This window comes from Pristiophorus japonicus, chromosome 7 (assembly GCF_044704955.1).
Source record: "Pristiophorus japonicus isolate sPriJap1 chromosome 7, sPriJap1.hap1, whole genome shotgun sequence".
Lineage (NCBI taxonomy): Eukaryota > Metazoa > Chordata > Chondrichthyes > Pristiophoridae > Pristiophorus > Pristiophorus japonicus.
In genome coordinates this window covers 218,141,495-218,167,800 of record NC_091983.1, presented here as the reverse complement: position 1 = coordinate 218,167,800, position 26,306 = coordinate 218,141,495, and the positions used below count along the sequence as shown (strand labels likewise).

General features: G+C 57.7%; 1 protein-coding gene across 1 annotated transcript in view; it reads left to right on the top strand.

Annotated features, from left to right (window-relative positions):
* LOC139266669 (serine/threonine-protein kinase MRCK alpha-like) overlaps positions 1-26,306 on the top strand; it is a 550,926-nt gene that overhangs the window by 400,105 nt on the left and 124,515 nt on the right. Inside the window, exons 9-10 of the mRNA XM_070884257.1 lie at positions 4,315-4,412; positions 8,578-8,679. Of these exons, the coding sequence (XP_070740358.1) occupies positions 4,315-4,412; positions 8,578-8,679 (200 nt within the window). The remainder of the gene's footprint in view (positions 1-4,314; positions 4,413-8,577; positions 8,680-26,306) is intronic.

Genomic DNA, 26,306 nt, shown 5'->3' with positions numbered 1-26,306 from the left:
CCAATCCAAGAATGAACCATTTATCCCGACTCTATGTTCTCTATTAGTTAGCCAATCCTCTATCCACGCTAATATATTACTCCCAACCCCGTGAACTTTTATCTTGTGCAGTAACCTTTTATGTGTCACCTTGTCAAATGCCTACTGGAAGTCCAAATACACCATATCCACTGGTTCCCCTTTATCCACCCTGTTTGTTACATCCTTAAAGAATTCCAGAAAATTTGTCAAACATGGCTTCCTCTTCATAAATCCATGCTGACTCTGCCTGACTGAATTTTGCTTTTCCAAATATCCTGCTACTGCTTCTTTAATAATGGACTCCAACATTTTCCCAACCACAGATGTTAGGCTAACTGGTCTATAGTTTCCTGCTTTTTGTCTGCCTCCTTTTTTAAATAGGAGTGTTACATTTGCAGTTTTCCAATCTGCTGGGACCTCCCCAGAATCCTGGGAATTTTGGTAAATTACAACCAATGCATCCACAATCCCTGCCACTACTTCTCTTAAGGCCCTAGGATGCAAGCTGTCAGGCCCAGGGGATTTATCTGCCTTTAGTCCCATTATCTTACTGAGTATCACCTCCTTAGTGATTGTGAGTGTGTTAAGTTCCCCCCCCTTATAGCCCCTTGATTATCCACTGTTGGGTTTTTTTAGTGTCCTCTACCGTAAAGACTGATACAAAATATTTGTTCAGAGTTTCTGCCATCTCCATGTTCCCCATTACTAATTCCCCGGTCTCATCCTCTAAGAGACCAACATTTACTCTAGCCACGCTTTTCCTTTTTATATACCTATCGAAACTCTTGCTATCTGTTTCTATGTTTTGTGCTAGTTTACTTTCATAGTCCCTTTCTTAATCATTTTTTTAGTCATTCTTTTCTGGCTTTTAAAAGTTTCCCAATATTCTGCCCTCCCACTAGTTTTGGCCACTTTGTATGCCCTTGTTTTTAATCGGATACCGTCCTTTATTTCTTTAGTTAGCACGGATGGCTATCTTTTCTTTTACACCCTTTCCTCCTCACTGGAATATATTTTTCTTGAGAGTTGTGAAATATCTCCTTAAATGTACACCACTGTTCATCAACCATCCTACACTTTAATCTATTTTTCCAGTCCTCTTTAGCCAACTCTGCCCTTATACCTTTGTAGTCTCCTTTATTTAAACTTAGTACACTGGTTTGAGATCCAACTTTCTCACCCTCCATCTGAATTTGAAATTCAACCATACTATGATCACTCATTCCAAGGGGATCCTTTACTAGGAGATTGATTATTAATCCTGTCTCATTACACAGGACCAGATCTAAGATAGCCTGCTCCCTGGTTGGTTCCGTTACACACTGCTCAAGGAACCCGTCCCTTATGAACTCTATGAACTCTTCCTCAAGGCTACCCTGACCAATTTAATTTGTCCAATCAATATGGAGATTAAAATCACCCATGATTATTGCTGTTCCCTTTTTACAAGCCCCCACTATTTCCTGGTTTATACTCCGACCAACAGATTTGCTACTGTTAGGGGGCTATAGACAACGCCCACCAGTGACTTTTTCCCCTTATTATTCCTTATCTCCGCTCAAACTGTTTTAACATCCTGATCATTTGAGCCAATATCGTTTCTCACAATTGCAGTGATTCCAAACTTTATCAATAGGGCTATCCCACCTCCTTTTCCTTTCTGCCTGTCCTTCCGGATTGTCACATACCTCCTGAATATTTAATTCCCAGTCCTGGTCAGCTTGCAACCATGTATCTGTAATGGCTATCAGATCATACCCATTTGTATCTATTTGTGCCGTCAACTCATCTATTTTGTTACGAATGCTACATGCATTTAAACAAAGAGCCTTTAAATTTGTTTTATTACCCTTTTTTCCTGTTTGTTTCCTCTGTCATTCAAACTCATTTTCTTTATTTTTGCTTTCTAATTCCAGCTTTACTCCCTTCCCTACTGAATCTATTCTCCGGTTCCCATCCCCCTGCCAAACTAGTTTAAATCCTCCCCAACAGCACTAGCAACCCCCCCCCCCCGCCCCTGTGAGGATATTGGTCCCGGCTCTGTTGAGCTGCAACCTGTCCAGCTTGTACACGTTCCACCTCCCCCAGAAGCGGTCCCAATGCCTCAGGAAACTAAAGTCCTCCCTCCTGCAGCCACGCATTCATCTGTTCTATCCTCTTGTTTCTGTACTCACTAGCTCGTGGCACCGGGAGTAATCCGGAGATTACTACCTTTGAGGTCCTGCTTTTTAATCTCTCTCCTAGCTCCCTAAACTCAAAACAGTTTTGTGGCCTGTTGATTTTCACAGCAGGGCTGTTTGATGTTGGACCGTCTTATTAAACAGGACAACTAAGCAATAAGAGTGCATGTTTTGGGGAGATCAATGGGTCATATTAATTAACATTTTTAGAAGGGGGAAATCAACAAAGCTGGACATTCCTGGAGGGAGGATGATTTATCATCTGCCATAAGAACTGTGACTATATTTGGAAAGTAATTGATTGGCTTTGAACCACTTCCATTCTTTTATGGTTCAGTAATCAATCTTATACATGTGATTTAATATTTTGCTTGGCTGTACATAAGAACATAAGAAATAGGAGCAGGAGTAGGTCATTTGACCCCTCGAGCCTGCTCCACCATTGAATAAGATCATGGCTGATCTAATCATGAACTCAGCTCCACTTTCCTGCCCACTCCCCATAACCCTTTATCCCCTTATCGCTCAAAAATCTGTCTATCTCCACCTTAAATATATTCAATGACCCAGCCTCCACAGCTCCCTGGGGCAGAGAATTCCACAGATTTACAACCCTCTGAGAAAAGAAATTCCTCCTCATCTCAGTTTTAAATGGGCGGCCCATTATTCTGAGACTATGTCCCCTAGTTTTAGTTTCCCCTATGAGTGGAAATATCCTCTCTGCATCCACCTTATCGAGCTCTCTCATTATCTTATATGTTTCGATAAGATCACTTCTCATTCTTCTGAACACCAATGAGTATTATCCCAACCTACTCAACCTATCTTCATAAGTCAACCCCCTCATCTCCAGAATCAACCTAGTGAACCTTCTCTGAACAACCTACAATGCAAGTATATCCTTCCTTAAATACGGAGACCAAAACTGTACGCAGTACTCTAGGTGTGGCCTCAACAATACCCAGTACAGTTGTAGCAGGACTTCCCTGCTTTCATACTCTATCCCCCTTGCAATAAAGGCCAACATTTCATTTGCCTTCCTGATTACTTGCTGTACCTGCATACTAACTTTTTGTGTTTCATCCACAAGGACCCCCAGGTCCCTCTGTACTGAAGCATTTTGCAATTTTTCTCCATTTAAATTATAATTTGCTATTCTATTTTTGCTGCCAAAGTGGATAACCTCATATTTTCCTACATTATACTCCCATCTGCCAAGTTTTTGCCCACTCACTTAGCCTGTCTATATCCCTTTGCAGATTTTTTGTGTCCTCCTCATAATTTGCTTTCCCACCCATCTTTGTATCATCAGCAAACTTGTCTACATTACACTCGGTCCCTTCATCCAAGTCATTAATATAGATTGTAAATAGTTGAGGCCCCAGCACCGATCCCTGTGGCATCCCATGTAATGTGTTAAGTTAGAAATTGTCACCATTACAGGTACTGGAATAAAAAGCTAGAAATGGTAACCGTGAAACTATTGGATTGTTGTAAAAATCCAACTGATTCACTCATGTCCTTTAGGAAGGAAACTTGCCGTCCTTACCCAATCTAATCGATGTGTGACTCCAAACCCACACAATTGTGGTTGACACATAACTGCCCTTTGAAATGGCCTAGCAAGCCACTCAGTCGTGTCGAAAAAATTGCGCCAATGGACGACAGCGGTTCAAGAAGGCAGCTCACCACCACCTTCTCAAGGGCCATCAGGGTTGGGCAATAAATGTTGGCCTTACCAGTGATGCCCACATCCTGAGAACGAATACATTTTTTTTTAAATTACTATTCGCGATATTAGTAAACACGCCTTGAGGGAATATTAAGCCACTTATAATTGGGCTAACACCTTCTGGAGGCAGTCAGACGAATGTCTGTGTGTGTTACACATTCGTCCTCTAATATCGGCAGCAGTCATTTCTAGACTTGCGTATGCTTTAAAAATAAAATTAAAACAAGAACAATCTGGTGCCCAGTATGTTCTAATATTTGGTCTCCGTTGACAGACCTGTATTCTTGTAGAGTTTTAAAGTCAGAGCGATGCAGCAAACCTCCCTCGTTTACCTGTAGCAATGCTTCCTCACTTCAAATCTTCTTTCTGGTTTCACGCAAGTCACCGAGACGACAGATGGTCAGATGATCCCTACGAGAGAGACAAGCGGCAGGCGGAGTGGAATTTCCACAAGGACAGTTTCTTCTGTGACGTTCCAAGTAAGTGTCATGTCCCACGATAGATCCCCCTGGCCTTTGTTTGAACATTTAATTGATGGCGGACAGAGAAACCAAAGGCAAAAAGGGCCATATTACAGCAAAATTCTAAAGGGGCAAAGTGTGTTAAAAAGATAAGCCTGAAGGCTCTGTGCCTCAATGCGAGGAGTATTTGTAATAAGGTGGACGAATTAACGGCGCAGGCAGCAAGTAACGAATATGATATAATTGGTGACATGGCTCCAGGGTGACCAAGGCTGGGAACTCAACATCCAGGGGTATTCAACATTGAGGAAGAATAGACAGAAAGGAAAAGGAGGTGGGGTGGCATTGCTGGTTAAAGAGGAAATTAATGCAATAGTAAGGAAGGACATTAGCTTGGATGATGTGGAATCGGTATGAATGGAGCTACGGAATACCAAAAGGCAGAAAACGCTAGTGGGAGTTGTGTACAGACCACCAAACAGTAGTAGTGAGGTTGTGGACAGCATCAAACAAGAAATTAGGGATGCGTGCAATAAAGGTACAGCAGTTATCATGGGCGACTTTAATCCACATATTGATTGGGCTAACCAAACTGGTAGCAATGTGGTGGAGGAGGATTTCCTGGAGTGTATAAGGGATGGTTTTCTAGACCAATATGTCGAGGAACCAACTAGAGAGCTGGCCATCCTAGACTGGGTGATGTGTAATGGGAAAGGACTAATTAGCAATCTTGTTGTGCGAGGCCCCTTGGGGAAGAGTGACCATAATATGGTAGAATTCTTTATTAAAATGGAGAGTGACACAGTGAATTCAGAGACTAGTGTCCTAAACTTAAGGAAAGGTAACTTCGATGGTATGAGATGTGAATTGGCTAGAATAGACTGGCGAATGATACTTAAAGGGTTGACGGTGGATAGGCAATGGCAAACATTTAAAGATCACATGGATGAACTTCAGCAATTATACATCCCTGTCTGGAGTAAAAATAAAACGGGGAAGGTAGCTCAACCGTGGCTAACAAGAGAAATTAAGGATAGTGTTAAATCCAAGGAAGAGGCCTATAAATTGGCCAGAAAAAAGAGCAAGCCTGAGGACTGGGAGAATTTTATAATTCAGCAGAGGAGGACAAAGGGTTTAATTAGGAGAGGGAAAATAGAGTATGAGAGGAAGCTTGCTGGGAACATAAAAACTGACTGCAAAAGCTTCTACAGATATGTGAAGAGAAAAAGATTAGTGAAGACAAACGTAGGTCCCTTGCAGTCAGATTCAGGTGAATTTATAATGGGGAACAAAGAAATGGCAGACCAATTGAACAAATACTTTGGTTCTGTCTTCACGAAGGAAGACACAAATAACTTTCCGTAAATACTCGGGGACCGAGGGTTGAGTGAGAAGGAGGAACTGAAGGAAATCCTTATTAGGCAGGAAATTGTGTTAGGGAAATTGATGGGATTGAAGGCCGATAAATCCCCGGGGCCTGAGAGTCTGCATCCCAGAGTACTTAAGGAAGTGGCCCTAGAAATAGTGGATGCATTGGTGATCATTTTCCAATAGTCTATCCACTCTGGATCAGTTCCTATGGACTGGAGAGCAGCTAATGTAACACCACTTTTTAAGAAAGGAGGGAGAGAGAAAACGGGTAATTATAGACTGGTTAGCCTGACATCAGTAGTGGGGGAAAATGTTGGAATCATTTATTAAAGATGAAATAGCAGCTCATTTGGAAAGCAGTGACGGGATCAGTCCAAGTCAGCATGGATTTATGAAAGGGAAATCATACTTGACAAATCTTCTAGAATTTTTTGAGGATGTAACTGGTAGAGTGGACAAGGGAGAACCAGTGGATGTGGTGTATTTGAACTTTCAAAAGGCTTTTGACAAGGTCCCACACAAGAGATTGGTGTGCAAAATTAAAGCACGTGGTATTCGGGGTAATATACTGACGTGGATAGAGAACTGGTTGGCAGACAGGAAGCAGAGAGTCGGGATAAATGGGTCCTTTTCAGAATGGCAGGCAGCGACTAGTGGGGTGCCGCAGGGCTCAGTGCTGAGACCCCAGCTATTTACAATATACATTAATGATTTAGATGAAGGAGTTGAGTGTAATATCTCCAAGTTTGCAGATAACACTAAACTGAGTGGCGGTGTGAACTCTGAGGAGGACGCTAAGAGGCTGCAAGGTGACTTGGACAGGTTAGATGAATGGGCAAACGCATGGCAGATGCAGTATAATGTGGATAAATGTGAGGTTATCCACTTTTGGGCAAAAACACGAAGGCAGAATATTATCTGAATGGCGGCAGATTAGGAAAAAGGGACGAGATCTGGATGTCATGATACATCAGTCATTGAAAGTGGCATGCAGGTACAGCAGGTGATGAAGAAGGCAAATGGCATGTTGGCCTTTATAGCGAGAGGATTTGATTATAGGAGCAGGGAGGTCTTACTGCAGTTGTACAGGGCCTTGGTGAGGTCTCTCCTGGAATATTGTGTTCAGTTTTGGTCTCCTAATCTGAGGAAGGACGTTCTTGCTATTGAGAGAGTGCAGCGAAGGTTCACCAGACTAATTCCAGGGATGGCAGGACTGACATATGAGGAGAGACTGGATCGACTGGGCTTGTATTCACTGGAGTTTAGAAGGACGAGAGGGGATCTCAGAGAAACATATAAAATTCTGATGGGACTGGACAGGTTAGATGCAGGAAGAATGTTCCCGATGTTGGGGAAGTCCAGAACCTGGGGACATAGTCAAAGGATAAGGGGTAAGCCATTTAGGACTGAGATGAGGAGAAACTTCTTCACTCAGAGAGTTGTTAACCTGTGGAATTCCCTGCCGCAGAGAGTTGTTGATGCCAGTTCATTGGATATATTCAAGAGGGAGTTAGCTATGGCCCTTACGGCTAAAGGAATCAAGGGGTATGGAGAGAAAGCAGGAAAGGGGTACTGAGGTGAATGATCAGCCATGATCTTATTGAATGGTGGTGCAGGCTCGTTTTTGAGTACTTCAAGTTTCCATCCACCTTGGCCAGGTTTAACTTGGCCTGGCATTTTTAAGGCCACCTCTCCGGCACTCCATGAGGAGATGTGGTCCATCTCAATAGGCAGATACTGAAGCCAAATCGAGGCTAATTGTTGTGGGAGTTTCTGTAGGTTGGTGGTAGCTTGTAAATTGCCAGCTCCTGTCCTGGGGGAAGACTAGCTTATCGAGGTCAGAAACACCAGCGGGAAGTCGGGTATGTCAGACTGCAGATGTGACGAACAGAGCTGGAAACATCCGTGCAGTCTGGAGTAGACATAGAAAATGTGTATTTATATATAATGAAAGGAAATGTTATAATATTGCAATAACCTGGCATAACTCTATTTTTGTCCTTCCCGTTTCATTCCCTTATGCCACCTCCACATATGGAAGTATCATAACATCAAAGGATATGCCACGGGCCCTGGTAAGCCAGGGCACAAAACAGTCAAATAGCCAATCTTCAGATGGTGCTGCCAGGTTATTTTACCATGGGGATCCAACCCTCACCCAATATCAACACACATGCCCTTTTCAACAAGAGTCACTCGATAGTGATGTGGACCAGGAGTCCTGATCCTTCCCCCACTCTCATTGGTTATAATTATACCCAGCAGCGCCCTTCCTACTCTATGGTCGGTGCCACCAAACACGCTACTTTATTAAAAATTCATTCAAACCAACAGCTGCCAACCTACAGAAACTTCCCCAACAATTGGCCTCTATTTGGGCATTTCTGGCAAGGTTGGCATTTATTGCCCATCCCTAAACCCACCAGAGGGCAGTTATTGTGGGAATGGACTTACATAGAGGCCAGGCCAGGTAAGGGCAGCAGGTTTCCTTCCTTAAAGGACATTAATGAACCAGTTGGGGTTTTACAACAATGCAACAGCTTCCTGGTCACTTTAATAATCCCAGTTTTTTTTTCTCCTAATTTTTAAAACTGAGTTCAAATTCTCAAACTGCCAAGGTGGATTTGTCCTCTTGTTTTCTGTGATTATTACTCCAGGACTCTGGATTCGTGGTCCAGTAATGTAACCATGACACTACCTTGCCCTTTTACCCACTAAGCCATGGGGGAACTGCTGGGGTTTATTTTGTGTTTTTAATAAAAGCGTGCTGAAGGTCTCCACAAGCTCATTGCCTCCTTTCTACACCCTGTAGGTGACCGATATTCTCGAGTGGTGTTTGCCTCAGTGGATGGGGAGAATCTGTGGCGAACACAATCGATTAAATCAATGTGCAATCTCGACAACACCAGGGTAGGTACAGACTGATATATGATCGCAAGCATTCAATTTCCTTCTCCACTTCGCCTTGAACTCCCCACACCATCCCGAGAATCAACGATGGGACAAAGAAGAGCCATCTGTTTCTTGAAGGCTGGTGGCCCAACAAACTCTCTTTGATTGATCTGACGTTCTCACCATATCCCTCAATTCCCTTCCCTCTCACAAATAGGTTCAAGAGGCACTTCTAATGTCTGTTTTCACAGTCTTCATGATTGGAATGGAATAATTTTTAGAGGCTTGCCTTTTTATAATTGGGACTAACTATTTTACACTGCACTTTTTTGACCGACAGGCGACAAGCCCTGCCCCCGTCAAGCTCTGCCTCCTGGCCTCAACCATTCAATGCGCGAGATGTGAGCAGCAGGACCTGAGGTCGCGACTCTCTTCCCCTGGCCAGCCTGGGCCCGATGGCGGCAAGCCTGGGCCCGATGGCGAGAGAGAGGCTGGGGGGAGAGAGATGGCGCCGGGAGGGGGCTGATGGCGAGAAAGAGGCTGGGGGGAGAGAGAGAATTGGGACTCTGCGACTGACCACGCCTCCCACTGAGCTGCGAGTTCCAAGCCTCTGATCAGGCCCCGAGCCTCCTGTGGGGGTGGGTAGGGGGGGAGGGGAGAGAGCCTCGGGAAGGAAGAGAGAGCTCTGGGGGGGCGGGGAGGAGGGGAGAGAGAGCATGGGGGTGGGGGGAGGGGAAAGAGCCTTGGGAAGGAAGAGAGAGCTTCGGGGGGGGGGTGGTGGAGAGAGAGAGCTTGGGGGGGGGGGGAGGGTGGGGGAGAGCCTTGGGATGTGGAGAGAGAGAGCGCTTGGGGGGGTGGAGAGAGAGAGAGTGCTGGTGGCGGGAGGGGGTGTAAGAGAGAGAGAGAGAGAGAGAGAGCTTGGGGGGTGGAGAGAGAGAGAGCCTTGGGATGTGGAGAGAGAGAGAGCGAGCTTGGGTGGGGGGGTGGGTAGAGAGAGAGCGCGAGAGCTTGGGGGGTGGAGAGAGAGAGCTTTGGGGGGGGGGATAAAGAGAGAGAGAGCTTGGGGGGATAGAGAGAGAGAGAGCTTGGGGGTTGGAGAGAGAGAGAGAGAGAGCTTGGGGGGTTGAGAGAGAGAGAGGGGGGGAGAGAGAGCTTGGGGGGTTGGAGAGAGAGAGAGAGCTTGGGGGGGTGGAGAGAGAGAGAGAGAGAGAGAGAGAGAGAGCATTGGGATGTGGAGAGAGAGAGCGAGCTTGCAGTGGGGGGTGGGTGGGGAGAGAGACAGCTTGGGGGGGTGGGGAGAGAGAGAGAGAGAGACAGCTTGGGGGAGGGGAGAGAGAGAGAGAGAGAGACAGCTTGGGGGAGGGGAGAGAGAGAGAGCGAGAGACAGCTTGGGGGAATGGAGAGAGAGAGAGAGACAGCTTGGGGGAAGAGAGAGAGAGAGAGCTTGCAGGGGGTGGGGGGAAGAGAGAGAGAGAGAGAGAGAGAGCTTGTTGGGGGGGGGGGGGAAGAGAGAGAGAGAGATGGGGAGAGAGAGGGCTTGGGGGGGGGGACAGAAGAGAGAGAGAGAGAGAAAGAGAGGGAGCTTGGGGGGGGGGTGGGAAGAGAGAGTGAGAGTGCTTGGGGGTGGGAGAGAGTGAGAGTGCTGGGGGGAGAGAGGGAGTGAGAGTGCTGGGGGGTGGGAGAGAGAGTGAGAGTGCTGGGGGGTGGGAGAGAGTGAGAGTGAGAGTGCTGGAGGGGAGAGAGAGAGTGAGAGTGCTGGGGGGTGGGAGAGAGTGAGAGTGTTGGAGGGGAGAGAGTGCGAGAGTGCTGGGGGGTGGGAGAGAGAGTGAGAGTGCTGGGGGGTGGGAGAGAGAGTGAGAGTGCTGGGGGGTGGGAGAGAGTGAGAGTGCTGGGGGGTGGGAGAGAGTGAGAGTGCTGGAGGGGAGAGAGAGAGTGAGAGTGCTGGGGGGTTGGAGAGAGAGTGAGAGTGCTGGGGGGTGGGAGAGAGTGAGAGTGCTGGGGGGTGGGAGAGAGTGAGAGTGCTGGAGGGGAGAGAGAGAGTGAGAGTGCTGGGGGGTGGGAGAGAGTGAGAGTGCTGGGGGGGTGGGAGAGAGTGAGAGTGCTGGGGGGTGGGAGAGAGAGTGAGAGTGCTCGGGGGTGGGAGAGACTGAGAGTGCTGGGGGGTGGGAGAGAGTGAGAGTGAAGGGGGGTGGGAGAGAGTGAGAGTGCTGGGGGGTGGGTGAGAGAGAGAGAGAGAGAGAGAGTGCTGGGGGGTGGGAGAGAGAGAGAGAGTGCTGGGGGGTGGGAGAGAGAGAGAGAGTGCTGGGGAGTGGGAGAGAGAGTGAGAGTGCTGGGGGTGGGAGAGAGCGAGAGAGAGAGAGAGTGCTGGGGGTGGGAGAGAGAGAGAGTGCTGGGGGTGGGAGAGAGAGCGAGAGAGAGTGCTGGGGGGTGGGAGAGAGAGAGTGCTGGGGGGTGGGAGAGAGAGAGTGCTGGGGGGTGGGAGAGAGAGAGTGCTGGGGGGTGGGAGAGAGAGAGTGCTGGGGGGTGGGAGAGAGAGAGAGAGTGCTGGGGGGTGGGAGAGAGAGAGTGCTGGGGGGTGGGAGAGAGAGAGTGCTGGGGGGTGGGAGAGAGAGTGAGAGTGCTGGGGGGTGGGAGGGAGAGTGAGAGTGCTGCGGGGTGGGAGAGAGAGAGAGTGCTGGGGGGTGGGAGAGAGAGAGAGACTGTGCTGGAGGGTGAGAGAGAGAGAGAGAGTGCTGGGGGGGTGGGAGAGAGAGAGAGAGTGCTGGGGGGTGGGAGAGAGAGAGAGTGCTGGGGGGTGGGAGAGAGAGTGAGAGTGCTGGGGGGTGGGGAGAGAGAGTGAGAGCGCTGGGGGGGTGGGAGAGAGTGAGAGTGAAGGGGGGTGGGAGAGAGTGAGAGTGCTGGGGGGGTGGGAGAGAGTGCTGGGTGGGGTGGATGAGAGTGAGAGTGCTGGGGGGTGGGTGGGTGAGAGTGAGAGTGCTGGGGGGTGGGTGGGTGAGAGTGCTGGATGGTGGGTGAGAGTGCTGGGGGGGGTGAGAGTGAGAGTGCTGTAGGGTGGGGGGGTGAGAGTGAGAGTGCTGTAGGGTGGGTGGGTGAGAGTGAGAGTGCTGTAGGGTGGGTGGGTGAGAGTGAGAGTGCTGGGGGGTGGGTGAGAGTGCTGGGGTGGGGTGTGGTGTGGGGAGAGGGTGGGTGGGTGAGAGTGAGAGTGCTGGGGGGGGGTGGGTGAGAGTGCTGGGGGGTGGGTGAGAGTGAGAGTGCTGGGGGGGTGGGTGAGAGTGAGAGTGCTGGGGGTTGGGTGGGTGAGAGTAAGAGTGCTGGGGGGTGGGTGGGTGAGAGTGAGAGTGCTGGGGGGTGGGTGGGTGAGAGTGAGAGTGCTGGGGGGGGCGTGGTGGGTGTGAGTAAGAGTGCTGGGGGGGGTGAGAGTGAGAGTGCTGGGGGGGGTGAGAGTGAGAGTGCTGGGGGGGGTGGGTGAGAGTGCTGGGGGGGTGAGAGTGAGAGTGCTGGGGGGGGTGAGAGTGAGAGTGCTGGGGGGGGGGGTGGTGAGAGTGAGAGTGCTGGGGGGGGGGGGTGGTGAGAGTGAGAGTGCTGGGGTGGGGCGTGGTGTGGGGAGGGAGAGAGTGAGAGTGCTGGGGGGGGAGTGGGTGAGAGTGAGAGTGCTGGGGGGGGAGTGGGTGAGAGTGAGAGTGCTGGGGGGGGTGAGAGTGAGAGTGCTGGGGTGGGGCGTGGTGTGGGGAGGGAGAGAGTGAGAGTGCTGGGGGGGGCGTGGTGTGGGGAGGGGTGAGAGTGAGAGTGCTGGGGGGGGTGGGTAAGAGTGCTGGGGGGGGTGAGAGTGAGAGTGCTGGGGGGGGGTGAGAGTGAGAGTGCTGGGGGGGGTGGGTGAGAGTGCTGGGGGGGTGAGAGTGAGAGTGCTGGGGGGGGTGAGAGTGAGAGTGCTGGGGGGGGTGGGTGAGAGTGCTGGGGGGGTGAGAGTGAGAGTGCTGGGGGGGTGGGTGAGAGTGAGTGCTGGGGGGTGGGTGGGTGAGAGTGAGAGTGCTGGGGGTGGGTGGGTGAGAGTGAGAGTGCTGGGGGGTGGGTGAGAGTGCTGGGGGGGGGGTGGTGAGAGTGAGAGTGCTGGGGTGGGGCGTGGTGTGGGGAGGGAGAGAGTGAGAGTGCTGGGGGGGGAGTGGGTGAGAGTGAGAGTGCTGGGGGGGGAGTGGGTGAGAGTGAGAGTGCTGGGGGGGGTGAGAGTGAGAGTGCTGGGGTGGGGCGTGGTGTGGGGAGGGAGAGAGTGAGAGTGCTGGGGGGGCGTGGTGTGGGGAGGGGAGAGAGTGAGAGTGCTGGGGGGTGGGTGGGTGAGAGTGAGAGTGCTGGGGGTGGGTGGGTGAGAGTGCTGGGGGGGTGGTGGGTGTGAATGAGAGTGCTGGGGGGTGGGTGAGAGTGCTGGGGGGGGGTGAGAGTGAGAGTGCTGGGGGGGTGTGAGAGTGAGAGTGCTGGGGGGGGGTGAGAGTGAGAGTGCTGGGGTGGGGCGTGGTGTGGGGGGGGGAGAGTGAGAGTGCTGAGGGGGGGTGGGTGAAAGTGAGTGTGCTGGGGTGGGGTGGGTGAGAGTGAGAGTGCTGGGGGGTGGGTGGTTGAGAGTGAGAGTGCTGGGGGGGTGGGTGGGTGAGAGTGAGAGTGCTGGGGGGTGGGTGGGTGAGAGTGAGAGTGCTGGGGGGGGTGGGTGAGAGTGCTGGGGGGTGGGTGAGAGTGCTGGGTGGAGTGGGTGAGAGTGCTGGGGGTGGGTGGGTGAGAGTGAGAGTGCTGGGGGGGTTGGGTGAGAGTGAGAGTGCTGGGTGGGGTGGGTGAGAGTGTGAAGGTGCTGGGGGGGGAGTGGTGAGTGAGAGTGCTGGGGGGTGGGTGAGAGTAAGAGTGCTGGGTGGGGTGGGTGAGAGTGAGAGTGCTGGGGTGGGGTGTGGTGTGGGGAGAGGGTGGGTGGGTGAGAGTGCTGGGGGGGGGGTGGGTGAGAGTGAGAGTATTTGGGGGGGTGAGAGTGAGAGTGCTGGGGGGGTGGGGTGGGTGAGAGTGAGAGTGCTGGGGGGAGTGAGAGTAAGAGTGCTGGAGGGTGGTGGGTGAGAGTGTTGGGGTTGGGTGAGTGAGAGTGCTGGGGTGGGTGGGTGAGAGTGAGAGTGCTGGGGGGGTAGGTGAGAGTGAGAGTGTTGGGGGGGGGGTGGGTGAGAGTGAGAGTGCTGGGGGGGGTGAGTGAGAGTGCTGGGGGGGGTGAGTGAGAGTGTTGGGGGGTGGGTGGGTGAGAGTGAGAGTGTTGGGGGGTGGGTGGGTGAGAGTGAGAGTGCTGGGGGGGTGGGTGAGAGTGAGAGTGTTGGGGGGGTTGGTGAGTGAGAGTGCTGGGGGTGGTGTGTGAGAGTGAGAGTGCTGGAGGGGGTGGGTGAGTGAGAGTGCTGGGGGGGTGGGTGAGAGTGAGAGTGATGGGGGGTTGGTGGGTGAGAGTGAGAGTGTTGGGGGGTTGGTGGGTGAGAGTGAGAGTGCTGGGGGGGTGGGTGAGAGTGTTGGGGGGTTGGTGGGTGAGAGTGAGAGTGTTGGGGGGTTGGTGAGTGAGAGTGCTGGGGGGGGTGGGTGAGAGTGAGAGTGTTGGGGGGGGGGGGTGGGTGAGAGTGGTAGTGCTGGGGGGGGGGTGGGTGAGAGTGAGAGTGCTGGGGGGTGGTGGGTGAGAGTGAGAGTGCTGGGGGGAGTGAGAGTGAGAGTGCTGGGGGGTGGTGGGTGAGAGTGTTGAGGGGTGGGTGGGTGAGAGTGAGAGTGCTGGGGTGGGTGGGTGAGAGTGAGAGTGCTGGGGGGGGTAGGTGAGAGTGAGAGTGTTGGGGGGGGTGGGTGAGAGTGAGAGTGCTGGGGGGGTGTGGGTGAGGGTGAGAGTGAGAGTGCTGGGGGGTGAGTGAGAGTGAGAGTGTTGGGGGGTGGGTGGGTGAGAGTGAGAGTGTTGGGGGGTGGGTGGGTGAGAGTGAGAGTGTTGGGGGGTGGGTGGGTGAGAGTGAGAGTGTTGGGGGGTGGGTGGGTGAGAGTGAGAGTGTTGGGGGGTGGGTGGGTGAGAGTGAGAGTGTTGGGGGGTGGGTGGGTGAGAGTGAGAGTGTTGGGGGGTGGGTGGGTGAGAGTTGACGAGTGTTGGGGGGTTGGTGAGTGAGAGTGCTGGGGGTGGTGTGTGAGAGTGAGAGTGCTGGAGGGGGTGGGTGAGAGTGAGAGTGTTGGGGGGTGGGTGGGTGAGAGTGAGAGTGTTGGGGGGTTGGTGGGTGAGAGTGAGAGTGTTGGGGGGTTGGTGGGTGAGAGTGAGAGTGCTGGGGGGCGTGGGTGAGAGTGTTGGGGGGTTGGTGGGTGAGAGTGAGAGTGTTGGGGGGTGGGTGAGAGTGCTGGGGGGGTGGTGAGAGTGAGAGTGCTGGGGGGGTGGTGAGAGTGAGAGTGTTGGGGGGTTGGTGGGTGAGAGTGAGAGTGTTGGTGGGTTGGTGGGTGAGAGTGAGAGTGTTGGGGGGTGGGTGAGAGTGCTGGGGGGGTGGTGAGAGTGAGAGTGCTGGGGTGGGGCGTGGTGTGGGGGGGGAGAGAGTGAGAGTGCTGGGGGGGCGTGGTGTGGGGGGGGAGAGAGTGAGAGTGCTGGGGGGGCGTGGTGTGGGGGGGGAGAGAGTGAGAGTGCTGGGGGGGGTGGGTGAGAGTGCTGGGGGGGAGTGAGAGTGCTGGGGGGTGGGTGGGTGAGAGTGAGAGTGCTGGGGGGTGGTGGGGTGAATGAGAGTGCTGGGGGGTGGGTGAGAGTGCTGGGGGGGGTGAGAGTGAGAGTGCTGGGGGGGGGGGGTGAGAGTGAGAGTGCTGGGGGGGGGTGAGAGTGAGAGTGCTGGTGTGGGGCGTGGTGTGGGGGGGGGGAGAGAGTGAGAGTGCTGAGGGGGGGTGGGTGAAAGTGAGTGTGCTGGGGTGGGGTGGGTGAGAGTGAGAGTGCTGGGGGGTGGGTGGGTGAGAGTGCTGGGGGGGTGGGTGGGTGAGAGTGAGAGTGCTGGGGGGTGGGTGGGTGAGAGTGCTGGGGGGTGGGTGAGAGTGCTGGGTGGGGTGGGTGAGAGTGAGAGTGCTGGGGGGTGGGTGGGTGAGAGTGAGAGTGCTGGGGGGTGGGTGGGTGAGAGTGAGAGTGCTGGGGGGGGTGGGTGAGAGTGCTGGGAGGTGGGTGAGAGTGCTGGGTGGGGTGGGTGAGAGTGAGAGTGCTGGGGGTGGGTGGGTGAGAGTGAGAGTGCTGGGGGGGTGGGTGAGAGTGAGAATGCTGGGGGGTGTTGGGTGAGAGTGAGAATGCTGGGGGGTGTTGGATGAGAGTGAGAGTGCTGGGGGGATGGGTGAGAGTGAGAGTGTTGGGGGGTGGGTGGGTGAGAGTGAGAGTGTTGGGGGGTTGGTGAGTGAGAGTGCTGGGGGTGGTGTGTGAGAGTGAGAGTGTTGGGGGGTGGGTGGGTGAGAGTGAGAGTGCTGGGGGGGTGGGTGAGAGTGAGAGTGTTGGGGGGTGGGTGAGTGAGAGTGCTGGGGGGGTGGGTGAGAGTGAGAGTGTTGGGGGGTTGGTGGGTGAGAGTGAGAGTGCTGGGGGGGTGGGTGAGAGTGAGAGTGTTGGGGGGTTGGTGAGTGAGAGTGCTGGGGGGGGTGGGTGAGAGTGAGAGTGTTGGGGGGTTGGTGGGTGAGAGTGAGAGTGCTGGGGGGTGGGTGAGAGTGAGAGTGTTGGGGGGTTGGTGAGTGAGAGTGCTGGGGGGGGTGGGTGAGAGTGCTGGGGGGGGGTGAGAGTGAGAGTGCTGGGGTGGGGCGTGGTGTGGGGGGGAGAGAGTGAGAGTGCTGGGGGGGGGTGGGTGAGAGTGAGAGTGCTGGGGGGGTGGTGGGTGTGAATGAGAGTGCTGGGGGGTGGGTGAGAGTGCTGGGGGGGGTGAGAGTGAGAGTGCTGGGGGGGGTGAGAGTGAGAGTGCTGGGGTGGGGCGTGGTGTGGGGGGGGGAGAGAGTGAGAGTGCTGTTGGGGGGTGGGTGAAAGTGAGTGTGCTGGGGTGGGGTGGGTGAGAGTGAGAGTGCTGGGGGGTGGGTGGGTGAGAGTGAGAGTGCTGGGGGGGTGGGTGAGAGTGCTGGGGGGTGGGTGAGAGTGCTGGGTGGGGTGGGTGAGAGTGAGAGTGCTGGGGGGTGGGTGGGTGAGAGTGAGAGTGCTGGGGGGTGGGTGGGTGAGAGTGAGAGTGCTGGGGGGGGTGGGTGAGAGTGCTGGGGGGTGGGTGAGAGTGCTGGGGGGTGGGTGAGAGTGAGAGTGCTGGGTGGGGTGGGTGAGAGTGAAGGTGCTGGGGGGGGAGTGGTGGATGAGAGTGAGAGTGCTGGGGGGTGGGTGAGAGTAAGAGTGCTGGGTGGGGTGGGTGAGAGTGAGTGCTGGGGTGGGGTGTGGTGTGGGGAGAAGGTGGGTGGGTGAGAGTGCTGGGGGGGTGGGTGAGAGTGAGAGTATTGGGGGGGGTGAGAGTGAGAGTGCTGGGGGGTGGGTGGGTGAGAGTGAGAGTGCTGGGGGGTGGGTGGGTGAGAGTGAGAGTGCTGGGGGGGGGGTGGTGGGTGTGAGTAAGAGTGCTGGGGGGGGTGAGAGTGAGAGTGCTGGGGGGGGGGTGAGAGTGAGAGTGCTGGGGGGGGTGGGTGAGAGTGCTGGGGGGGTGAGAGTGAGAGTGCTGGGGGGGTGGGTGAGAGTGAGTGCTGGGGGGTGGGTGGGTGAGAGTGAGAGTGCTGGGGGGGGTGAGAGTGAGAGTGCTGGGGGGGGGTGAGAGTGAGAGTGCTGGGGGGGGTGGGTGAGAGTGCTGGGGGGGTGAGAGTGAGAGTGCTGGGGGGGGGTGAGAGTGAGAGTGCTGGGGGGGGTGGGTGAGAGTGCTGGGGGGGTGAGAGTGAGAGTGCTGGGGGGGTGGGTGAGAGTGAGAGTGCTGGGGGGTGGGTGAGTGAGAGTGAGAGTGCTGGGGGTGGGTGGGTGAGAGTGAGAGTGCTGGGGGTGGGTGGGTGAGAGTGAGAGTGCTGGGGGGTGGGTGAGAGTGCTGGGGGGGGGTGGTGAGAGTGAGAGTGCTGGGGTGGGGCGTGGTGTGGGGAGGGAGAGAGTGAGAGTGCTGGGGGGTGGGTGGGTGAGAGTGAGAGTGCTGGGGGGTGGGTGGGTGAGAGTGAGAGTGCTGGGGGGTGGTGGGTGAGAGTGAGAGTGCTGGGGGGGGGTGAGAGTGAGAGTGCTGGGGTGGGGCGTGGTGTGGGGGGGGGAGAGTGAGAGTGCTGAGGGGGGGTGGGTGAAAGTGAGTGTGCTGGGGTGGGGTGGGTGAGAGTGAGAGTGCTGGGGGGTGGGTGGTTGAGAGTGAGAGTGCTGGGGGGGTGGGTGGGTGAGAGTGAGAGTGCTGGGGGGTGGGTGGGTGAGAGTGAGAGTGCTGGGGGGTGGGTGAGAGTGAGAGTGCTGGGTGGGGTGGGTGAGAGTGAAGGTGCTGGGGGGGAGTGGTGAGTGAGAGTGCTGGGAGGTGGGTGAGAGTGCTGGGTGGAGTGGGTGAGAGTGCTGGGGGTGGGTGGGTGAGAGTGAGAGTGCTGGGGGGGTTGGGTGAGAGTGCTGGGGGGTGGGTGAGAGTGCTGGGTGGAGTGGGTGAGAGTGCTGGGGGTGGGTGGGTGAGAGTGAGAGTGCTGGGGGGGGTGGGTGAGAGTGCTGGGGGGTGGGTGAGAGTGCTGGGTGGAGTGGGTGAGAGTGCTGGGGGTGGGTGGGTGAGAGTGAGAGTGCTGGGGGGGTTGGGTGAGAGTGCTGGGGGGTGGGTGAGAGTGAGAGTGCTGGGTGGGGTGGGTGAGAGTGAAGGTGCTGGGGGGGGAGTGGTGAGTGAGAGTGCTGGGGGGTGGGTGAGAGTAAGAGTGCTGGGTGGGGTGGGTGAGAGTGAGAGTGCTGGGGTGGGGTGTGGTGTGGGGAGAGGGTGGGTGGGTGAGAGTGCTGGGGGGGGGTGGGTGAGAGTGAGAGTATTGGGGGGGGTGAGAGTGAGAGTGCTGGGGGGTGGTTGGGTGAGAGTGAGAGTGCTGGGGGGTGGGTGAGTGAGAATGCTGGGGGGGGGGGTGGGTGTGAGTGAGAGTGCTGGGGGGGGGGTGAGAGTGAGAGTGCTGGGGGGGGTGGGGTGGGTGAGAGTGTTGGGGTTGGGTGAGTGAGAGTGCTGGGGTGGGTGGGTGAGAGTGTTGGGGTTGGGTGAGTGAGAGTGCTGGGGTGGGTGGGTGAGAGTGAGAGTGCTGGGGGGGTAGGTGAGAGTGAGAGTGTTGGGGGGGGGTGGGTGAGAGTGAGAGTGCTGGGGGGGGGGGTGGGTGAGAGTGTTGGGGTTGGGTGAGTGAGAGTGCTGGGGTGGGTGGGTGAGAGTGAGAGTGCTGGGGGGGTAGGTGAGAGTGAGAGTGTTGGGGGGGAGGTGGGTGAGAGTGAGAGTGCTGGGGGGGGGGGGGGTGGGTGAGAGTGAGAGTGCTGGGGGGGTGAGTGAGAGTGTTGGGGGGTGGGTGGGTGAGAGTGAGAGTGTTGGGGGGTGGGTGGGTGAGAGTGAGAGTGCTGGGGGGGTGGGTGAGAGTGAGAGTGTTGGGGGGTTGGTGAGTGAGAGTGCTGGGGGGGGTGGGTGAGAGTGAGAGTGATGGGGGGTTGGTGGGTGAGAGTGAGAGTGTTGGGGGGTTGGTGGGTGAGAGTGGTAGTGCTGGGGGGGGTGGGTGAGAGTGAGAGTGCTGGGGGGGGTGGGTGAGAGTGCTGGGGGGGTGGGTGAGAGTGAGAGTGTTGGGGGGTTGGTGAGTGAGAGTGAGAGTGCTGGGGGGGGGTGAGTGAGAGTGTTGGGGGGTTGGTGGGTGAGAGTGAGAGTGTTGGGGAGTGGGTGGGTGAGAGTGAGAGTGCTGGGGGGGGTGGGTGAGAGTGAGAGTGTTGGGGGGGGGGTGGGTGAGAGTGAGAGTGTTGGGGGGTTGGTGAGTGAGAGTGCTGGGGGGGGTGGGTGAGAGTGAGAGTGTTGGGGGGTTGGTGGGTGAGAGTGAGAGTGCTGGGGGGTGGGTGAGAGTGAGAGTGTTGGGGGGTTGGTGAGTGAGAGTGCTGGGGGGGGTGGGTGAGAGTGAGAGTGTTGGGGGGGGGGTGGGTGAGAGTGAGAGTGTTGGGGGGTTGGTGAGTGAGAGTGCTGGGGGGGGTGGGTGAGAGTGAGAGTGTTGGGGGGTTGGTGGGTGAGAGTGAGAGTGCTGGGGGGTGGGTGAGAGTGAGAGTGTTGGGGGGTTGGTGAGTGAGAGTGCTGGGGGGGGTGGGTGAGAGTGCTGGGGGGGGGTGAGAGTGAGAGTGCTGGGGTGGGGCGTGGTGTGGGGGGGAGAGAGTGAGAGTGCTGGGGGGGGTGGGTGAGAGTGAGAGTGCTGGGGGGGTGGTGGGTGTGAATGAGAGTGCTGGGGGGTGGGTGAGAGTGCTGGGGGGGGTGAGAGTGAGAGTGCTGGGGGGGGTGAGAGTGAGAGTGCTGGGGTGGGGCGTGGTGTGGGGGGGGGGAGAGAGTGAGAGTGCTGTTGGGGGGTGGGTGAAAGTGAGTGTGCTGGGGTGGGGTGGGTGAGAGTGAGAGTGCTGGGGGGTGGGTGGGTGAGAGTGAGAGTGCTGGGGGGGGGTGGGTGAGAGTGCTGGGGGGTGGGTGAGAGTGCTGGGGGGTGGGTGAGAGTGAGAGTGCTGGGTGGGGTGGGTGAGAGTGAAGGTGCTGGGGGGGGAGTGGTGGATGAGAGTGAGAGTGCTGGGGGGTGGGTGAGAGTAAGAGTGCTGGGTGGGGTGGGTGAGAGTGAGAGTGCTGGGGTGGGGTGTGGTGTGGGGAGAAGGTGGGTGGGTGAGAGTGCTGGGGGGGTGGGTGAGAGTGAGAGTATTGGGGGGGGTGAGAGTGAGAGTGCTGGGGGGTGGGTGGGTGAGAGTGAGAGTGCTGGGGGGTGGGTGGGTGAGAGTGAGAGTGCTGGGGGGGGGGTGGTGGGTGTGAGTAAGAGTGCTGGGGGGGGTGAGAGTGAGAGTGCTGGGGGGGGGGTGAGAGTGAGAGTGCTGGGGGGGGTGGGTGAGAGTGCTGGGGGGGTGAGAGTGAGAGTGCTGGGGGGGTGGGTGAGAGTGAGTGCTGGGGGGTGGGTGGGTGAGAGTGAGAGTGCTGGGGGGGGTGAGAGTGAGAGTGCTGGGGGGGGGTGAGAGTGAGAGTGCTGGGGGGGGTGGGTGAGAGTGCTGGGGGGGTGAGAGTGAGAGTGCTGGGGGGGGGTGAGAGTGAGAGTGCTGGGGGGGGTGGGTGAGAGTGCTGGGGGGGTGAGAGTGAGAGTGCTGGGGGGGTGGGTGAGAGTGAGTGCTGGGGGGTGGGTGGGTGAGAGTGAGAGTGCTGGGGGTGGGTGGGTGAGAGTGAGAGTGCTGGGGGGTGGGTGAGAGTGCTGGGGGGGGGTGGTGAGAGTGAGAGTGCTGGGGTGGGGCGTGGTGTGGGGAGGGAGAGAGTGAGAGTGCTGGGGGGTGGGTGGGTGAGAGTGAGAGTGCTGGGGGGGTTGGGTGAGAGTGCTGGGGTGGGGCGTGGTGTGGGGAGGGAGAGAGTGAGAGTGCTGGGGGGGGCGTGGTGTGGGGAGGGGAGAGAGTGAGAGTGCTGGGGGGTGGGTGGGTGAGAGTGAGAGTGCTGGGGGTGGGTGGGTGAGAGTGCTGGGGGGGTGGTGGGTGTGAATGAGAGTGCTGGGGGGTGGGTGAGAGTGCTGGGGGGGTGGTGGGTGAGAGTGAGAGTGCTGGGGGGGGGTGAGAGTGAGAGTGCTGGGGTGGGGCGTGGTGTGGGGGGGGGAGAGTGAGAGTGCTGAGGGGGGGTGGGTGAAAGTGAGTGTGCTGGGGTGGGGTGGGTGAGAGTGAGAGTGCTGGGGGGTGGGTGGTTGAGAGTGAGAGTGCTGGGGGGGTGGGTGGGTGAGAGTGAGAGTGCTGGGGGGTGGGTGGGTGAGAGTGAGAGTGCTGGGGGGTGGGTGAGAGTGAGAGTGCTGGGTGGGGTGGGTGAGAGTGAAGGTGCTGGGGGGGAGTGGTGAGTGAGAGTGCTGGGAGGTGGGTGAGAGTGCTGGGTGGAGTGGGTGAGAGTGCTGGGGGTGGGTGGGTGAGAGTGAGAGTGCTGGGGGGTTGGGTGAGAGTGCTGGGGGGTGGGTGAGAGTGCTGGGTGGAGTGGGTGAGAGTGCTGGGGGTGGGTGGGTGAGAGTGAGAGTGCTGGGGGGGTGGGTGAGAGTGCTGGGGGGTGGGTGAGAGTGCTGGGTGGAGTGGGTGAGAGTGCTGGGGGTGGGTGGGTGAGAGTGAGAGTGCTGGGGGGGTTGGGTGAGAGTGCTGGGGGGTGGGTGAGAGTGAGAGTGCTGGGTGGGGTGGGTGAGAGTGAAGGTGCTGGGGGGGGAGTGGTGAGTGAGAGTGCTGGGGGGTGGGTGAGAGTAAGAGTGCTGGGTGGGGTGGGTGAGAGTGAGAGTGCTGGGGTGGGGTGTGGTGTGGGGAGAGGGTGGGTGGGTGAGAGTGCTGGGGGGGGGTGGGTGAGAGTGAGAGTATTGGGGGGGGGTGAGAGTGAGAGTGCTGGGGGGTGGTTGGGTGAGAGTGAGAGTGCTGGGGGGTGGGTGAGTGAGAATGCTGGGGGGGGGGTGGGTGTGAGTGAGAGTGCTGGGGGGGGGGTGAGAGTGAGAGTGCTGGGGGGGTGGGGTGGGTGAGAGTGTTGGGGTTGGGTGAGTGAGAGTGCTGGGGTGGGTGGGTGAGAGTGTTGGGGTTGGGTGAGTGAGAGTGCTGGGGTGGGTGGGTGAGAGTGAGAGTGCTGGGGGGGTAGGTGAGAGTGAGAGTGTTGGGGGGGGGTGGGTGAGAGTGAGAGTGCTGGGGGGGGGGGTGGGTGAGAGTGTTGGGGTTGGGTGAGTGAGAGTGCTGGGGTGGGTGGGTGAGAGTGAGAGTGCTGGGGGGGTAGGTGAGAGTGAGAGTGTTGGGGGGGAGGTGGGTGAGAGTGAGAGTGCTGGGGGGGGGGGTGGGTGAGAGTGAGAGTGCTGGGGGGGTGAGTGAGAGTGTTGGGGGGTGGGTGGGTGAGAGTGAGAGTGTTGGGGGGTGGGTGGGTGAGAGTGAGAGTGCTGGGGGGGTGGGTGAGAGTGAGAGTGTTGGGGGGTTGGTGAGTGAGAGTGCTGGGGGGGGTGGGTGAGAGTGAGAGTGTTGGGGGGGGGGTGGGTGAGAGTGAGAGTGCTGGGGGGTGGGTGGGTGAGAGTGAGAGTGCTGGGGGGGTGGGTGAGTGAGAGTGCTGGGGGGGGTGGTGGGTGTGAGTGAGAGTGCTGGGGGGGGTGAGAGTGAGAGTGCTGGGGGTGGGTGGGTGAGAGTGAGAGTGCTGGGGGGAGTGAGAGTGAGAGTGTTGGGGGGTGGGTGGGTGAGAGTGAGAGTGTTGGGGGGTGGGTGGGTGAGAGTGAGAGTGTTGGGGGGTTGGTGAGTGAGAGTGCTGGGGGTGGTGTGTGAGAGTGAGAGTGTTGGGGGGGTGGGTGGGTGAGAGTGAGAGTGCTGGGGGGGTGGGTGAGAGTGAGAGTGTTGGGGGGTGGGTGAGAGTGAGAGTGTTGGGGGGTGGGTGAGTGAGAGTGCTGGGGGGGTGGGTGAGAGTGAGAGTGTTGGGGGGTTGGTGGGTGAGAGTGAGAGTGCTGGGGGCGTGGGTGAGAGTGAGAGTGTTGGGGGGTTGGTGAGGGAGAGTGAGAGTGTTGGGGGGTGGGTGAGAGTGAGAGTGCTGGGGTGGGGCGTGGTGTGGGGGGGGAGAGAGTGAGAGTGCTGGGGGGGGTGAGTGAGAGTGTTGGGGGGTTGGTGGGTGAGAGTGAGAGTGTTGGGGGGTGGGTGAGAGTGCTGGGGGGGTGGTGAGAGTGAGAGTGCTGGGGTGGGGCGTGGTGTGGGGGGGGAGAGAGTGAGAGTGCTGGGGGGGGTGGGTGAGAGTGCTGGGGGGGAGTGAGAGTGCTGGGGGGTGGGTGGGTGAGAGTGAGAGTGCTGGGGGGGTGGTGGGTGTGAATGAGAGTGCTGGGGGGTGGGTGAGAGTGCTGGGGGGGGTGAGAGTGAGAGTGCTGAGGGGGGGTGGGTGAAAGTGAGTGTGCTGGGGTGGGGTGGGTGAGAGTGAGAGTGCTGGGGGGTGGGTGGGTGAGAGTGCTGGGGGGGTGGGTGGGTGAGAGTGAGAGTGCTGGGGGGTGGGTGGGTGAGAGTGCTGGGGGGTGGGTGAGAGTGCTGGGTGGGGTGGGTGAGAGTGAGAGTGCTGGGGGGTGGGTGGGTGAGAGTGAGAGTGCTGGGGGGGGTGGGTGAGAGTGCTGGGGGGTGGGTGAGAGTGAGAGTGCTGGGGGTGGGGGGTGTTGGATGAGAGTGAGAGTGTTGGGGGGTGGGTGGGTGAGAGTGAGAGTGTTGGGGGGTTGGTGAGTGAGAGTGCTGGGGGTGGTGTGTGAGAGTGAGAGTGCTGGAGGAGGTGGGTGAGAGTGAGAGTGTTGGGGGGTGGGTGGGTGAGAGTGAGAGTGCTGGGGGGGTGGGTGAGAGTGAGAGTGTTGGGGGGTTGGTGGGTGAGAGTGAGAGTGCTGGGGGGGGGTGGGTGAGAGTGAGAGTGTTGGGGGTTGGTGAGTGAGAGTGAGAGTGCTGGGGGGGTGGGTGAGAGTGAGAGTGTTGGGGGGTGGGTGAGTGAGAGTGCTGGGGGTGGTGTGTGAGAGTGAGAGTGTTGGGGGGTTGGTGGGTGAGAGTGCTGGGGGGGGGGTGAGAGTGAGAGTGTTGGGGGGTGGGTGGGTGAGAGTGAGAGTGCTGGGGGGGTGGGTGAGAGTGAGAGTGTTGGGGGGTGGGTGAATGAGAGTGCTGGGGGTGGTGTGTGAGAGTGAGAGTGTTGGGGGGTTGGTGGGTGAGAGTGAGAGTGCTGGGGGGGGTGGGTGAGAGTGAGAGTGTTGGGGGGTTGGTGGGTGAGAGTGAGAGTGCTGGGGGGGTTGGGTGAGAGTGAGAGTGTTGGGGGGTTGGTGGGTGAGAGTGAGAGTGCTGGGGGGGGTGGGTGAGAGTGAGAGTGTTGGGGGGTTGGTGGGTGAGAGTGCTGGGGGGGGTGGTGGGTGTGAATGAGAGTGCTGGGGTGGGGCGTGGTGTGGGGGGGAGAGAGTGAGAGTGCTGGGGGGGGGTGGGTGAGAGTGCTGGGGGGGTGGTGGGTGTGAATGAGAGTGCTGGGGTGGGGCGTGGTGTGGGGGGGAGAGAGTGAGAGTGCTGGGGGGGGTGGGTGAGAGTGAGAGTGCTGGGGGGTGGTGGGTGTGAATGAGAGTGGTGGTGGGTGTGAATGAGAGTGCTGGGGGGTGGGTGAGAGTGCTGGGGGGGGTGAGAGTGAGAGTGCTGGGGGGGGTGAGAGTGAGAGTGCTGGGGGGGGTGAGAGTGAGAGTGCTGGGGGGGGTGAGAGTGAGAGTGCTGGGGGTGGGTGAGAGTGAGAGTGCTGGGGGGGGTGAGAGTGAGAGTGCTGGGGTGGGGCGTGGTGTGGGGGGGGAGAGAGTGAGAGTGCTGTTGGGGGGTGGGTGAAAGTGAGTGTGCTGGGGTGGGGTGGGTGAGAGTGAGAGTGCTGGGGGGTGGGTGGGTGAGAGTGAGAGTGCTGGGGGGTGGTGAGAGTGCTGGGGGGTGGGTGAGAGTGCTGGGGGGTGGGTGGGTGAGAGTGAGAGTGCTGGGGGGTGGGTGGGTGAGAGTGAGAGTGCTGGGGGGGGTGGGTGAGAGTGCTGGGGGGTGGGTGAGAGTGCTGGGTGGGGTGGGTGAGAGTGAGAGTGCTGGGGGGTGTTGGGTGAGAGTGCTGGGGGGTGGGTGGGTGAGAGTGAGAGTGCTGGGGGGTGGGTGGGTGAGAGTGAGAGTGCTGGGGGGGGTGGGTGAGAGTGCTGGGGGGTGGGTGAGAGTGCTGGATGGGGTGGGTGAGAGTGAGAGTGCTGGGGGGTGTTGGGTGAGAGTGCTGGGGGGTGGGTGAGAGTGAGAGTGCTGGGTGGGGTGGGTGAGAGTGAAGGTGCTGGGGGGGGAGTGGTGGATGAGAGTGAGAGTGCTGGGGGGTGGGTGAGAGTAAGAGTGCTGGGGGGGGTGGGTGAGAGTGAGAGTGCTGGGGTGGGGTGTGGTGTGGGGAGAAGGTGGGTGGGTGAGAGTGCTGGGGGGGTGGGTGAGAGTGAGAGTATTGGGGGGGTGAGAGTGAGAGTGCTGGGGGGTGGGTGGGTGAGAGTGAGAGTGCTGGGGGGTGGGTGGGTGAGAGTGAGAGTGCTGGGGGGTGGATGGGTGAGAGTGAGAGTGCTGGGGGGGGTGGTGGGTGTGAGTGAGAGTGCTGGGGGGGGTGGTGGGTGTGAGTGAGAGTGCTGGGGGGGGTGGTGAGAGTGAGAGTGCTGGGGGAGGTGGGTGAGAGTGAGAGTGCTGGGGGGTGGGTGGGTGAGAGTAAGAGTGCTGGGGGGTGGATGGGTGAGAGTGAGAGTGTTGGGGGGGGTGGATGGGTGAGAGTGAGAGTGCTGGGGGGGGTGGTGGGTGTGAGTGAGAGTGCTGGGGGGGTGGTGAGAGTGAGAGTGTTGGGGGGTGGGTGAGAGTGAGAGTGTTGGGGGGGTGGGTGGGTGAGAGTGAGAGTGTTGGGGGTGGGTGGGTGAGAGTGAGAGTGTTGGGGGGTGGTGGTGAGAGTGGTAGTGCTGGGGAGGGGGTGGTGAGAGTGAGAGTGCTGGGGGGGTGGGTGAGAGTGAGAGTGTTGGGGGGTTGGTGGGTGAGAGGTGCTGGGG